At 45.0% G+C, this 16,724-nt stretch overlaps 1 protein-coding gene across 7 annotated transcripts in view; it reads right to left on the bottom strand.

Annotated features, from left to right (window-relative positions):
• LOC119967679 (signal-induced proliferation-associated 1-like protein 2) overlaps window positions 1–16,724 on the bottom strand; it is a 651,675-nt gene that overhangs the window by 342,670 nt on the left and 292,281 nt on the right. For all 7 annotated transcript variants that reach the window (XM_038800505.1, XM_038800501.1, XM_038800504.1 and 4 more), the window contains 2 exons: window positions 6,140–6,314; window positions 3,919–4,022 (listed from right to left, as the gene is read on the bottom strand). In XM_038800505.1, coding sequence (XP_038656433.1) covers window positions 3,919–4,022; window positions 6,140–6,314 — 279 coding nt within the window. The remainder of the gene's footprint in view (window positions 1–3,918; window positions 4,023–6,139; window positions 6,315–16,724) is intronic.

The raw sequence follows: 16,724 nt of genomic DNA, 5'->3' as shown, positions 1-16,724 counted from the left end.
TGACATTACAACTGGTCCACATTTGTGGCGAGGTCTCCCAGGCACGGCCGTTAGGTCCCAGGCACCAGTAGAATCCTGCGAATGCTGATGCTGATCTGGATCACGCCCAGTGAGGGCGAGATCCAGATTGCAATGTCTCGCGAGGTTTCGTTAAATCTCATGAGGCGTTTCGAGTATCACAAATCCCGCGAGATTCAATGCCTCGTCCTGACACCAAGTTGGGCGCGATGAGTCCACTAAATTGCATCCAAAGTTTTCCGTTTTGGTCAAAATAATTTTAATTCACAGTATTATATCGATAGCCAGCCTTTAGCACATTCAACCATTGAAAGGTTTGGGTGTGATTGTTACAAGTAATTTAAAGTTTACAATTATGGGGCTCAGACAGAATAGCGGGCAAAGCGTTGAATTTTTTGACTTTTTTTTTTCTTTGAGTTGGGGGGGTGGATTTATGTTTATCTTTGTTTTAATAGAGAGTACCAAATTTTTTTTCCAATTAGGCAGAAATTTAGCATTCTCAATGTACCTACCCTGGGCGTCTTTTGGTTTGTAGGGGTGAGACCCACCCAGACACAGAGAGAATGTGCAAACTCCACATGGACAGTGACCCAGGACAGGGATCGAACCCGGGTCCTCAGTGCTGGTGAGGCAGCAGTCCTAAACCACTACACAACAGTTTGTGTTTATCTTAAACTCTAGCAGCTGGTATGCCCACATCTAGAGTATATATTTACAGTTCGAAGTATGCATTTACAGTTTGGAATTCACACTTTAAGAGCGGTATAGAGCTTATAGAGAGAGTGCAAAGACGTGTTACCAGGAAAATAGAAGACATGGGGGAAATACCTTATGAGGAGAATCTCAGAATTTTTGGATTACAGTCTTTAGAGAAGATTGATTTAGATTTAGTTGAAGTTTCTAAATTGATACATGGCCTTAATTCCTCTAGGCCTGAAAAGTTATTTCCTCACAATTAGAGCATTTCGCATGGTCATCAGTATAAACTACAGAAATTTGGTTCACGTCTCGATATTTGTAATTTTTTCTCCCCCAAACAGAATTGTTGACATTTGGAATGCTTTGCCTGATTTTGTTGTGATGCTGAAAATGTAGTGACTTTTAGAAGACTTGTTAGAAACAGTGTGTTTTTTATGTATATATTGTCTGATGCTGTTAATGTTCTTGTTTTAACTTCTGGGCCTGTGTGCTTGGCAATAAAGACAAATATATGATTTAAAATTCCAATGCCAATAAGGGATGAAACAAGAAAATCATAAAAATCTGTCCCTCTTTCATATTCTTGTTTAAATTCTGTTTTTCAAAATGGACCATTGCTGGTCTGATATAATGTCTGCAGCTGGTCACATGCTAGTAGTTCTAATCACCATCGCTCTCAAGACTGGTCTTCAGAAAATCTCTGCTTGGACAAAGAACAGAGTCCTGCAAACAGAGCCACTGATATTGAACTTGGACTCACTGGGCACTCCACTCACATGAACATACGACAATAAATTATATGATTTTGAGAGGAAGTAAGGACATTAACATTTGAAATGGAATGATACTGAAATACAGCACATGTATCTTGTTGGAGTATTTGCCCCAGCATTGGGCTATCTCATTCTGTCCTGCACTGGCCTGTGCTACAGTGCTGTCATCGGCTGATTTTTCCATCTCATTGGTCATCAGCAAGTTCCATGTTTGATCGCCTTAATACTCACATCACAATATTGACTACGTTTACCATCATTCTGACAAGAGGTAAGCTTGGATTTCAATTCAGCAGTTATTTGCACAGTTGTGCTTTTACAACTTAAAAAACAGTGATCAATTTGTCTACTTATGTGGCTTGCACCTTTGCATTCTGTGGGGCAAGGATGGGGTGATCTGCAGGGGCTTAACGCCATGGGGGGGGTGCGGGGAGAAACGGAAATGAAGGTGAGCATGGGCCCCACAGTATAAGTGTTAAATTATAAGAACTCTAAGAATACTGCAGCCATGTATTTCCAAGACTATCCATACACACGTACAGAGAGGCTTTATTTTACCTTTGTGTTAACCTATACCCTACAGGTGCAAATTACGTTAAGGAAGGAGTAGAATAAGCGGGGCAATGAAAAGATAGGCAACGGGCAAGATAGTTAATTTAATTAAATTAAATTAAAAGAGCAGCATAAATAAAATTACGGAACAGCAAAGACAACCATGTTCCAATGGGAATGAAAACTAGGTATCTTAATTAAAATATGATGAGAAGTAAGGGTGGACTGATGTCCTGCTTCAAGACAGGATGAGTAATGTCTTCAGCCAGAACCATTAGGCAAAAGTCTGTGCAAAAGATGACCCTTCATATTGCTACACTGATAACAGTGTCAGCAGTACGAAAACAAGTGATGTCAAGGGTTATTAGATAGATGCTCAAGTATAGCCAGGGCCTTGCATACATTCTATATTTATATTTGGGCAATAAGGTAATACAGGAAACTGAATGATTGCTCCAATGAAATTTAGTGGTTTTGTATTATCAAAGGGGGGAGGGAGGGGGTGCTTCTTACAGGATTACAGAAGGCTTCAGGAAACACTCAAGTAATGCTACCATGTCACTTGGAACATGAGCCTACGGTTCAGTTGTTACTGCATCTATCACCCAAACTCCTAAACGACCCTTCTTATGGACTGACCTGATTAATACTGCACCCCTGTATGCTTCACCCGATGCCGCTGTCTATGTATTTACATTGTGTACCTTGTGTTGCCCTATTATGTATTTTATTTTTATTTTATTTTCATGTACTTAATGATCTGTCTGAGCTGCTTGCAGAAAAATGCTTTTCACTGTACCAAAGTACACATGACAATAAACAAACCCAAAGGCATAAACTTGTATACTGAATAAAACTTCATCTCTGCCACCAATATGGACCAAAATGAAGTAATTGACTACTCAGGTTAATCAAAAAGAAAACTTAGCAGGTCTTTCTGTGCAGTAAAACTGATACATTGACTCTGCAGTGAGAAGCAGCCACATCCATCTCACTGTTATTTATATAAATACTGATTTTTAAAAAAATATATTATTGCACACTTTGGTGAGTGAATATATATTAAAATTTAGTCAGGAGAGTCTGTGATGACTAATTGATGTGAAAAAGGGTTCTTCAACCAAAAAAGTTCAACAATCACTGAGTCAGAGGACAGCGGAGCCAAATCTCTTGCCCTACCCTCACTCCAAAGCCAAGATCACAAGATAGTCAGCAGGAGCATCTGGCGTTTTTGCCCTCTCTAGCTTAGGGACAGGGCAGCATATCTTAAAACCGTCCAAGCTGAAACCAGCTAACTCAGCACAGACTAAGTAGCAAATGTGAGCTCCTTTAATTTGGATGGGTTAATTAAATGTTGGTTTGATCAACTGAGACATTGAGGGAGCCACAACCTTTTGTTTTAAGATTCACACTGAACCAATTGTGCAAATTAAAATTTGATTACATAGTCTTGCAGCAGACCTCAAATGCAGAGCAGTGCTTGGAATCGGACAGAACATACCTAGCACTACAGAGTGCATAATTTGTCTAGAAAGTGGATACAGGACTACTTAAACCTCTGACAAGAAAAGAACGTGATTATATATTTGATAAACTGAATTGGTTATAAATATAAATCTAGTAAGAACTGGGATCAATTTTTAATTCTAACTCTCGCACCAACCAAAAAACAGTGAAAAAGACAAACAACAATTTACTACATTCACAAAGTGAAATACAAGACAGTTTTGTACTAGATCCAAGTTCTAATTATTTACAACAGAACTGTGTGGCTGGGTATGATAGATAAAACATAGAAATTAATTTGTTATGTCTTCCACATAAAACTATTGATCTTCTCTACTGACGCCATGTGTGACTTCAGTGCCTCATGTACCTGTTGCCTGTTGTTGGGTGTGTATGGAAGCATCGTTGACACGTGGAACATGATTTCATAATCCTTGTATGTAGTATACAGAGAATGAGTTCCTGTGGAGTCAGCTGCAACACAAAAATAAGTATGATGTACAAACATTTGGAAGTGAAAAGCAACTAAATTCAATAACTACTTTTCCAAAGAACACTTTTGGGGCAGGGATGAATGATCGAGAAGACAAGGGATGATAGTACCGGGGAGTGGAAATCTTTCCATTTCCAGGCTAAGTATAACACAAGCAGGAGGAAGATAAATCACATTCACCCAACAATGTTTATGAACTTGAATATCTGAAGTCACCAAGTATGCTGTTGGACAGTTCTCACCTATGCTTGTGTGACACAAGTATGATGATCACTTTTCCCCCAAATGTGGAGTATTGCAATGCTGCCAACAAGAAACTGGTTCAAGGTAACGTCAATTAATTAGCTTGATGCAAGATCCTTATGAAGGTCCTAGAGATACAAATAGTGTCCCCATCCATTGTGATTCCTGGCAAGTTTAAACTTGTAGGTAGCTTTTAGGGAATTAATTTGTAGCTGTGTTTATCTCATTAATTCATTAAGTCAGGCATATTTAGAAAACAAATTAATGAAAGACAACTCCACAAAATATGTCGACCGTGGTGTTTCTTGACTAAATTACCTTGAATTGTGTCTCTTTCCCTAATCAAAAGGGTGGACAGCACATTTTAGTGTTAGCCCATGACTCAAGAAGTCCACGACCTCTTAAAACTTCTAAGCATTACCAACAGCACAACAAACCAACTCAGAACCTGCTCCACTTTTCCTATTCCACCTTGGCTGATAACTCACTGACAGAAACCCATTTCCAGCCATGCCAACCCAGCCAGGTCTGACATTCTATATCTCTATTAGCAAGCTGAACGTCCCAGGTCAGGTCAAGTGCGGCAACAACACTCGTCATTGGTTATTAATCAACAAGGAATTCTCACCAACAACTTCAAAAATTATCAAAAGGGCAACATTAGCTAATGCAGATAAATAGAAACAACTTCCTTGGCAGCAAAAGATCATGGGGCAATTTACCAGAGTTTAAAGAAGTTCTAAATCTGCAAATAACGTGGGCAAATAAAGTGACTAATTCTCCCTCACTTAGAATTTCTCTGGAGAAAGTAAAGATGCCGGCAAGGTGAACTCCGAGATCAGGTGCCCAGATCTCAAAGTTAAGTTGAAGGATTCCCCACCCCAGACATAGTGATCCCCAGCACCCCCCCCCCACACCAGACATGGGCCAAATCCACATTCCCCCCATCACTAAATGTCTGTGTCGCGCCCCCCAGACATGAAGGTGACCCAGCCCCAACCGCTTCCATTCTCCTCTGCACTGGGTATTGCCGTGGCATGCCACGCACCCTCATGAGAACATACCCTGCCATGGCGTTGCTGAGGGATCCCCCACTTTCATGGCCATGGCCCCGCTTAGGTTCTGTCCCTTGGCAATACCCCTTGGCAAACTGGCACTGCTCTTTGAACCTTGGCATATGCGAGTTTGGTTTACGCCCAGTGAAGATGTGAACCAGATCGCGTCAGGAGCATTGCGATCTGTTCCGACGCCTGGCACGAATCCCATTTAGGGGCTCTCCCAGTATTCCTGGGGAATAGTGGGAGGTGCGCCAGGCGCAAAGCGAAAGAAAAATTACCCACAATACCAAACCTAGTATTGCCATATAAACATTGCCAGGATTCTCTGTTGCGAGTCCGCCCCAATGTCGCTACTAGCGAGGATGGGGGATTTGCCGCTCAGCCAAATCTCCCATTCACTGCAGCGGGACCAGAGCGTCCCGTATATCTGATTTGTAAATCAGATCCGAGCCAAAATGTCACAGGTAAGGTAGAACGAGACAGTGTTAGATAAAGAGATATAAATAAAATGTATTCCCTCTTAAATTTTAATTGAGACTACATAGCAATCTGCCCCTCCCTGGTGCAGCTTGCTGATGAATTCATCTCAATTACACAGGCAGATGCTGAACTTGCAAGGTGCTATAAAATCAGTTCACTCCTATCACATTTCAGCAGCAGCTGATGCCATCACATATCATAATTTCTGAGTGTCATGGAAAAATCAGCTGTTGCCCGCTTGCTTTCTCAACCAGAGGAACAAGAACACAGGAGGGTCATTTTAAAACACTTCGAAAAGGGAAGAAGTAATTACTTACCTTTGTTATCCAATTGTGCTTTGTACTTGCTGAAGCCCTTTAGTCTCACTCTGTGGCCAAGGAGATCGAGGAATTCTTCGAATACTGGGCCTCCATTCTCATTATTGTACATCTCCTCTTCAGTGCTTTGGCCTGCTTTACAGTAAAGGACTCCAACTTTATGCTGGAAGCTTAGCTGAAACAAAAGTCATAATGTTAACAAACCGCATAATTTCTGGATTGTTAAATTTAATTATATAGAATCTTTCCTGTCCCAGGATTTTTCCAAAATCTGTAAGCGAGATTCCCAATTTAAACTTGTTAATAGCGGTGTGCCAAAAAAAGGAACTAAAACCATGCATTTATACACCCCTTTTAGGTCGCCTACACAGCCACATTTGAAGTATAGTTCCAGTTGTAATGTGGGAAACACAGCAGCCGATTTGCTCTCACAGCAAGGATCCACCAACATGTTAATGATAATCTGCTTTAGTGCTGTTGAGGGATATATATATTGGCCGGTAAACTACCAGCTCTCCTTCAAATTGCTCCATTGGATCTTTGAGAATAACTAATATTGCATGCAAAAACGGTATCCGAGAGTACTGTAGCCCCACAGTATTGTAAAAGAATATGGGGTTGGATTCTCTGGTTCCCCAGTGCATGCTTCTCGATGGTGTGCCGTTCGCTGGCAGTGGGATTCTGATTTCCTGCCTCTTGGGATGGGATTTCCCATTAAAGCCACCCCACGCTGCCGGGAAACCCATGGGGGTGCGTTGTCGGCAGAAAAAGAGAATTGCAACAGCCAGAGAATTCTTGCCATGATTTTTGTGTTCAAGGCTCTGGAATGGGGCTTGATCTCTCAATCTATTGCTTCAGAGGAGAAAGTGCTACCCACCTCTTGCTAAGCCTTGACTGATACTTAAATGTAAATTGCCTCTGTATTTAGCCTTCAATTGCTCAGACTAAATGCCTAAATCTGATATCTTAATCCAAATTCGATGATCAAACTATAGTGAAACTTGAAGAGATTCCATTCCGCTATGCGGCATATCAGTTCGCAAACATGTTGCTTCACTGGGTATATCTCCATCTTCTAGATCTTATTTGTGGAATCCCTACATGGAGGACCCTGCATAAATGATTATATACAGTGACATACCAAGATCCGAAGAACTAATGCTATAGAGTTGACTTGCAGACAGCCACATCTGATTTGTACAGTGAGGTCAAACTTCAGCTAGGACAGAACTCTGTAGATCACACATGTGCCTAGAGTTCTGCTCCCAACCTCATCAAAACATGCTGACATCATTTGCAGTCAATTTGCACTCATTTGACATAATTTGCATTCAAAAGCAATCATTGAACTATTATTGACATCACAAGTAACGATCAACTGATATTGTCATCAACTGCCATCAAATCAGAGCAGTCAATTAGCACAATTACTTACCTTAAGGATTTGGACACCAAAAACAATCCTGGAGTTTCTTATCCACATTTCCGAATTTCTATGTCCCTCCCCTTCTTTAACCTACCACCGTTCCCCTTTGTACCCCTCCTATTCCTTCCTCCCTTCCCACTCCTCCCCCCACCCTTCCCCAACCTATATACCTGCAAGAACAGATTGGAAGCTGGGAATTCCACAGTGAGTAACTCAACTCCTGACTTCATAAAGCCAGTCCACCATCTATGGGGCCCCAATCTGAAGTGTGGTAGAATGCTCTTCACCTACCTGGGTGAGTAGCTTCAACAATATCCGAGAAGTTCAACACAATGCAGGTTAAAGCAGCCCATTTGATCAGCACCCTCTCCATCGTCCTTAAACAATCACTCCCTCAAAGGTCGGAGAAAGCTTGTTAGAAATGCCATTCTTTGTTAATGAAAGAGGTTCCACTAAGCACTGCCCAACAACAATGTGTATTTATTTTGGCACCTTTAAATAATAAAATGTCCCAATGCTGCATTAGGAGCTAATTATACAATGGATGCCATGTAAAATAAAGGAACTGTAGAAGGGGCGACTAAAAATTTTAACAAGGGTTGGTTTTAACAAGGACCCATAAACATCATTCCACTGCCTGCTTCACTTGAATGGCATCTTGCACTTAGCCACTTTTATTTTTAACAACTTGCTGGATTTTCACATTAATTTTCTAGTCAGCTCACCATAGAAACTTAAGTATGGTAAAAAGACCATTTTAGCAAGTAATCATTACTGCAGTTTCTCTAACCCAGAAAGGTAACTATTTGAATTGTTAAGCCTCGATCTGCATGTAGCAAACTATTGTTGAGGCATTTTAAAAATACCAAATGTTGATTTCCTGTTTTATTTTTCCTTTGTCTCTTATTTCCCTCCCAATCTGTCCATTATCTCCCTCCCTTTATTTCTCTTCTTGTACCTGATTTGATTGAAATTTATCCAATTTCCTTCTTCATTGTTCTTGTTCATTTTTCAATCCTTTAACATTGGTTAAGGAGATAGAGAGTGTGTTGGACAATCATTCACTAAGATCCGAGTTGCACCATTATCATCACACATTTGCAGCAAGTTACACGTTAAAAGAAATTGAGCTGAAGAGTGCAGGAGATGGTTTAACAGTGCATTCTGAGAATGACCCACTCCAGCATGATCTTCAGAATACTGAAAAACAAAGCACGCTACTCACTTAACAAAAATCTGTGATGTATGATCCCAAATGCAACTTTTGTGATGCATCCCAGCTAGCAACGTTTCTTTTTAAATAATTTTTTAAAAATAGTAATTGATTATTCTTGTCAGGTGAGGATAATTATTTGATGATAAACTGCACAAAATCAAAACCCTTTTTTAAAAAAATGTTTCAAATTAAGGGGCAATTTAGCGTGGAGGATTCGGGCCCGGAGGATGACTGTCCGAAGGCTGTCAACCGCCCACTGTCTGGAACGGAGGGTGCACAAGAGGCCCTCTGCAGTCGGGTGCAGGGCTCACTCGTGCCTGTATCGCCCCTCGCCCCCCCCCTGGGGACTCCTGGAATCTGGCACATCATAATTGAAGGTTCTTTTGTTTTTCTGCCACCATGTAGTTCAGGCAGTGCCCCACTTCACCAACACTCTGACTCCCCCCCCCTCCCCTCCCCCCACCCTACATTTCCCCTCCCCCCTCCCCCCCTTTCGGTACAGAGGCGAGGGTATCTGGTCTCTCCAGCGCAAAGATTAGTCCTTGTACCATTTGTTTTTTGTAGAAACTTGTTGTGAACTGTTTTAATAATCAGAGTATCCAGCCCTCTCCCCTCCCCGTACATTGGTACTGAGGGGAGGGTATCCTGTTTCTCCAACACAAAATTAGTGTTTGCACCGTTTGGCCTTGTATATATTTTTTTACTGTTTTAATAAAAAGATATGGAGGATTTGGGTCCGGAGGGTGACTGTCCGAAGGCTGTCAGCCGCTCAGTGTTCGGAGGGGAGAGTGCACATGAGGCTCTCTGCAGTGGGGTGCAGGGCTCACTCGTGCCTGACACTGTATCGCCCCTCACCCCCTCTGCGGGACTTCCGGAATCTGGCACATCTTAATTGAAGGTTCTTTTGCTTTTCTGCCTCTGTAGATAGTTCAGGCAGTGCCCTATTGGGTCCTCCCCACCACCAACACCCCGGCTCCCTCCCTCCCCACCACCCTCCTTTCCCCTCTCTGCCCACCACCCCCCTTTCTATCCCTTCTGTTGGTACAGAGGCGAGGGTATCTGGTCCCTCCAGCGCAAAGTTTAGTGCCTGTACCGTTTGTGTTTTGTACAACTTGTATTGTGAACTGTGAGTATCGTAGCCACCCCCGTACATTGGTACTGACGGGAGGGTACCCTGTTTATCCTACAAAAATTAGTGTTTGTACCATTTGGCCTTGTATATATTTTTTACTGTTAAATCCACCTACCCTGCACATCTTTGCATTGTGGGGTGAGACCCACACAGACGTGGGGAGAATGCGTAAACTCCACGTGGACAGTGATCCAAGGCCGGTATCAAACCGGGTTCCTCGGCACCGTGAGGCAGCAGTGCTAACCATTGCTCCACTTTGCCACCAAAAATCAAAACCTTTTGATTTAAGATTATTTCTACACATTTTTCTGTAAATTCCTCGGAATCAAACACCTAGGGCGAGATTCTCCCAAAACGGGAGAAATCGTAAAGCTGCCGTAAAACCCGGGCGGGTTTTACGGCAGCGCGCCCCTTCCCGACCGGGGACCGATTCTGGTCCCCGGTCGGGGCTAGCAGCCCGACGCCGTAGGCTCCGGCAAGACGGGCTTAACGAAAATCGTTAAGCCCGCTTGCCGGAGTTAGCGCCGGCTGACGCGTCATATGACGTCAGCCGCGCATGCGCAGTTTGGAGGACTCCAACCCGCGCATGCGACGTCATCGCGTTTTTGCGCGAAACCCGCGCATGCGCGGGCCGGGTTGCCCCTCAGCCGCCCCGCGAATGGATACTGCGGGGCGGCGGAAGGACAAGTAGTGCGCGGGCATCGGGCCCGCTGCCCGCGATCGGTGTCCACCGATCGCGGGCCCATGGCACCCTTGGCACGGCCGTGGTACGGCCGTGCCAATCGGTGCCATGGTTATTAATAGCGAGTTTGTGACGCCGTTTTTACGAACGGCAAGACCAGGTGTGTTTGCCGTTCGTAAAAACGGCGGAAAGGGCTGGGACTTCGGCCCATCTAACAGCTGAGAATCGCTGCCGGCCGTAAAAAAACTTCAAATGAAATACTTGAGTTGTCTATGCAATGCTTACTCTACATGCTTCGATTGCCTGTCTGAGCCTTTGATCTTTCAAACACTAAGTAACCTTGCCCTGAGGATAAAGCCATATCAGTTTGTAAGTTTATGTGCAGCAAAATGTATGTTCAAATTCATGTAGATCTATTCTGACCATTAAACATTAAGGGCTGAGTGGAAAAGTGCAATAACTATTGGTTCCAGGCTATCACTAAAATCTAAAAAAATAAGTTGGCAACTTATTAAGCTGTCCACCACAGTGGTAACGGGCTACAGTCATCATAAATAAATGGATAATGAGTGTTTGTTGTTGCTTTCATCATTAATAAACGGAAATTACGTACATCCTGGTCAAAAAATCCGATTCAACTGAGATGATGGGAAATTGTTCACGCCATGTTGAAGCATTCGACCTGGGAAAACTGTTCTGGTCTGGCTCCCAGCAGACCTTGTGAACAGACACTTTTTTTCATGGGACGACAGAATACATGCAGTGTCTGCCATATTCTCATCTCTCCTAAAGGCAGACGGTGTACCTCCAGGCCAATGTGTATGGATGTGGTCACATTTTTTTGCAGCCAAAAGTACATATAGATGCAGAAGGCAGACTATATTAGAAAGGGCAATAACCCAATTTACAAAAAAAAAATCTATAAATATATATATGTATATATGAATGCTGAACTTGGGTGCATTTGAGTACTACAGTGAGACTTTGGTGACTGAGGGAGTTAGGTGAGGAGGGAGTATCATTTCATTTCCTACATTTCCTCAAAGAGCGTGAAGGGAGCCGGGAGTCTACAGAGAGTACAGCTGACTGGGAGCAGAGTCGGAGGGCGGAGTTCCAGTTGGTCCACAGTGCAGCTGTATTCTGTAAGGTAAGAGGGGATGGAGGCTAGGGCAGTTACATGCTCCTCCTGTAGGATGTGGGTGGTGAGGGATATCACCGGTGTCCCCGCTGACTATACCTGCAGGACGTGCACCCAACTCCAGCTCCTCAGAGACCGTGTTAGGGAACTGGAGCTGGATGAACTTCGGATCATCCGGGAGGCAGAGGGGGTAATACATAAGAGTTACAGGGAGGTAGCCACACCCAAGGTACAGGACAGGAGTAGCTGGGTTACAGTCAGGGGAAAAAAACGAACGGGCAGACAGTGCAGGGATCCCTCGTGGCTGTTCCAATTCAAAACAAGTATACCGTTTTGGATGCTGTTGCGGGGGGATGACCTACTGGGTCACCTACCTGCCCTAGCGGCCAGGTCTCTGGCACGGAGTCTGGCTCCGGGGCTCAGAAGGGAAGGGGGTAGAATAGAAAAGCAATAGTGATAGGAGACTCCATGGTTAAGGGAATAAATAGGAGATTCAGTGGTCGCGAGCGAGACTCCCAGAAGGTATGTTGCCTCCCGGGTGCCAGGGATGTCTCGGATTGTGTCTTCAGGATCCTTAAGGGGGAGGATGAGCAGCCAGAAGTTGTGGTGCACATTGGTACCAACGACATAGGTAGGAAAAGGGGTGTGGATGTAATAAACAAGTTTAGGGAGTTAGGCTGGAAGTTAAAAGTCAGGACAGACAGAGTTGTCATCTCTGGTTTGTTGCCTGTGCCACGTGATAGCGAGGCTAGGAATAGGGAGAAAGTGCAGTTGAACACTGCTGCAGGAATGGTGTAGGAGAGAGGGCTTCAGGTATTTGGATAATTGGAGCACATTCTGGGGAAGGTGGGACCTGTACAAGCAGGACGGGTTGCATCAGAACCAGAGGGGCACCAAAAGCCTGGGAGGGAGGTTTGAGTACTCTTCGGGAGGGTTTAAACTAATTTGGCAGGGGAATGGGAACCGGACTTGTAGTCCAGCAACTAAGGTAGCCGATGTTCAGGATGTCAAAGCGTGTAGTGAGGCAGTCGGGAAGGTAACACTGACAAAGGAGAGTACTTGCAGGCACGGAGATGGGTTGAAGTGTGTATACTTCAACGCAAGAAGCATCAGGAATAAGGTGTGTGAACTTAAGGCATGAATTGGTACTTGGGACTACAACGTGGTGGCCATCACGGAAACTTGGATAGAAGAGGAGCAGAAATGGTTGTTGGAGGTTCCTGGTTATAGATGTTTCAATAAGATTAGGGAGGGTGGTAAAAGAGGTGGGGGGGGGGGGGTGGCATTGTTAATTAGAGATAGTATAACAGCTGCAGAAAGACAGTTCGAGGGGGATCTGCCTACTGAGGTAGTATGGGTTGAAGTCAGAAATAGGAAAGGAGCAGTCACCTTGTTGGGAGTTTTCTATAGGACCCCAATATCAGCAGAGATGTGGAGGAACAGATTGGGAAACAGATTTTGGAAAGGTGCAGAAGTCACAGGGTAGTCACAAATATTGAGTGGAAACTCTTTAGATCAAATAGTTTGGATGGGGTGGTATTTGTGCAGTGTGTCCAGGAAGCTTTTCTAACACAGTATGTAGATTGTCCGACTAGAGGAGAGGCCATATTAGATTTGGTACTTGGTAATGAACCAGGGCAAGTGATAGATGCGTTAGTGGGGGAGCATTTTGGAGATAGTGACCATAATTCTGTGACTTTCACTTTACTAATGGAGAGGGATAGGTGCGTGCAACAGGGCAAGGTTTACAATTGGGGGAACGGTAAATACGATGCTGTCAGACAAGAGCTGAAGTGCATAAGTTGGGAACATAGGCTGTCAAGGAAGGACACAATTGAAATGTGGAACTTGTTCAAGGAACAGATACTACGTATCCTTGATATGTATGCCCCTGTCAGGCAGGGAAGAGATGGTCGAGTGAGGGAACCATGGTTGACAAGAGAGGTTGAATGTCTTGTTAGGAGGAAGAAGGATACTTAGGAAACAAGGTTCAGACAGGGCACTGGAGGGGTACAAGATAGCCAGGAGGGAACTGAAGAAAGGGATTAGGAGAGCTAAGAGAGAGCATGAAAAATCTTTGGCAGATAGAATCAAGAAAACCCCAAGGCCTTTTACACATATGTGAGAAATATAAAAATGACTAGAGCGAGGGTGGGACCGATCAAGGACAGTAGCGGGAGATTGTATATGGAGTCAGAATAGATAGGGAAGGTCTTGAACGAGCACTTTTCTTCAGTATTTACGAATGAGAGGGGCCATATTGTTGGAGAGGACAGTGTGAAACAGGCTGGTAAGCTCGAGGAGATACTGGTTAGGAAGGAAGATGTGTTGGGCATTTTGAAAAACTTGAGGACAGACAAGTCCCCCGGGCCTGACGGGATATATCCAAGGATTCTATGGGAAGCAAAAGATGAAATTGCAGAGCCGTTGGCAATGATCTTTTCGTCCTCACTGTCAACAGGGGTGGTACCAGGGGATTGGAGAGTGGCGAATGTCATGCCCCTGTTCAAAAAAGGGAATAGGGATAAACCTGGGAATTACAGGGTAGTTAGTCTTACTTCAGTGGTAGGCAAAGTAATGGAAAGGGTACTGAGGGATAGGATTTCTGAGCATCTGGAAAGACACTGCTTGATTAGAGATAGTCAGCACGGATTTGTGAGGGGTAGGTCTTGCCTCACAAGTATTATTGAATTCTTTGAGGAGGTGACCAAGCATGTGGATGAAGGTAAAGCAGTGGATGTGATGTACATGGATTTTAGGAAGGCATTTGATAAGGTTCCCCATGGTAGGCTAATGCAGAAAGTAAGGAGGTATGGGATAGTGGGAAATTTAGCCAGTTGGATAACCAATAGAAGTCAGAGTGGTGATGGGTGGCAAATATTCAGCCTGGAGCCCAGGTACCAGTGGTGTAACGCAGGGATCAGTTCTGGGTCCTCTGCTGTTTGTGATTTTCATTAATGACTTGGATGAGGGAGTTGAAGGGTGGGTCAGTAAATTTGCAGACGATACGAAGATTGGTGAAGTTGTGGATAGTGAGGAGGGCTGTTGTCGACTGCAAAAAGACATAGATAGGATGCAGAGCTGAGAAGTGGCAGATGGAGTTTAACCCTGAAAAGTGTGAGGTTGTCCATTTTGGAAGGACAAATATGAATGCGGAATACAGGGTTAATGGTGGGGTTCTTGGCAATGTGGAGGGGCAGAGAGATATCTTGGGGTCCATGTTCATAGACTTTTGAAAGTTGCCACTCAAGTGGATAGAGCTGTGAAGAAGGCCTATGGTGTGCTAGCGTTCATTAGCAGAGGGATTGAATTTAAGAGCCGTGAGGTGATGATGCAGCTGTACAAAACCTTGCTACGGCCACATTTGGAGTATTGTGTGCCTCATTTTAGGAAGGGTGTGGAAGCTTTGGAAATGATGCAAAGGAGATTTACCAGGATATTGCCTGGAACGGAGAGTAGGTCTTACGAGGAAAGGTTGAGGGTGCTCGGCCTTTTCTCATTAGAACGGAGAAGGATGAGGGGTGACTTGATAGAGGTTTATAAGATGATCAGGGGAATAGATAGAGTAGACATTCAGAGACTTTTCCCCGGGTGGAACAAACCACTACAACAGGACATAAATTTAAGGTGAATGGTGGAAGATAGAGGGGGGGGATGTCAGAGGTCGGTTCTTCACCCAGAGAGTAGTGAGGGCACGGAAATCACTGCCTGTGGAAGTAGTTGAGTTGGAAACATTAGGGACCTTCAAGCGGCTATTGGATAGGTACATGGATTACAGTAGAATGATGGGGTGTAGATTAATTTGTTCTTAATCTAGGACAAAGGTTCAGCACAACATTGTGGGCCGAAGGGCCTGTTCTGTGCTGTATTTTTCTATGTTCTAACCTTTTTGTACACTAAGGTGAGGATCTCGGCTCTGTGGTGCAGGTCTTTGGCGCTCACTTTGAGGAACTACGAACTACTATCCTGGGGAGAATGGAGGAGACGCAAGTGATAATCCTTGTATTCAATAGATCACTTTCCCTGGAAATGGCCTGCCTTTGATTCGTTGAGATCCGACTGCATGGGGTTTCGGGTCTCTAGGCAGCACGGTAGCATAGTGGTTAGCATCAATGCTTCACAGCTCCAGGGTCCCAGGTTCGGTTCCCGGCTGGGTCACTGTCTGTGCGGAGTCTGCACGTCCTCCCCCTGTGTGCGTGGGTTTCCTCCGGGTGCTCCGGTTTCCTCCCACAGTCCAAAGATGTGCGGGTTAGGTGGATCGGCCATGCTAAATTGCCCGTAGTGTCCTAAAAAGTAAGGTTAAGGGGGAGTTGTTGGGTTACGGGTATAGGGTGGATACGTGAGTTTGAGTGGGGTGATCATTGCTCGGCACAACATCGAGAGCCGAAGGGCCTGTTCTGTGCTGTACTGTTCTAAATCTAAATCTCCTGACAGGTTCATGAGTTAGAGGATGGACATGGGGTTTCTGAGCCTGGTCCCTGCTGTGGGGGTTTCTGACAGCCTGGTCCCGGCTGTGGGGGTTTCTGACAGCCTGGTCCCGACTGTGGGGGTTTCTGACAGCCTGGTCCCGGCTGTGGGGGTTTCTGACAGCCTGGTCCCGACTGTGGGGGTTTCTGACAGCCTGGTCCCGGCTGTGGGGGTTTCTGACAGCCTGGTCCCGACTGTGGGGGTTTCTGAGAGCCTGGTCCCGGCTGTGGGGGTTTCTGACAGCCTGGTCCCTGCTGTGGGGGTCTCTGAGAGCCTGGTCCCGGCTGTGGGGGTCTCTGAGAGCCTGGTCCCGGCTGTGGGGGTCTCTGAGAGCCTGGTCCCGGCTGTGGGGGTCTCTGAGAGCCTGGTCCCGGCTGTGGGGGTTTCTGACAGCCTGGTCCCTGCTGTGGGGGTTTCTGACAGCCTGGTCCCTGCTGTGGGGGTTTCTGACAGCCTGGTCCCTGCTGTGGGGGTTTCTGACAGCCTGGTCCCGGCTGTGGGGGTCTCTGAGAGTCTGGTCCCTG

Source organism: Scyliorhinus canicula, chromosome 6 (assembly GCF_902713615.1).
Source record: "Scyliorhinus canicula chromosome 6, sScyCan1.1, whole genome shotgun sequence".
NCBI lineage: Eukaryota > Metazoa > Chordata > Chondrichthyes > Carcharhiniformes > Scyliorhinidae > Scyliorhinus > Scyliorhinus canicula.
Note: the sequence above shows the minus strand (reverse complement) of the source record. Positions and strands in the feature narration are given on the sequence as shown.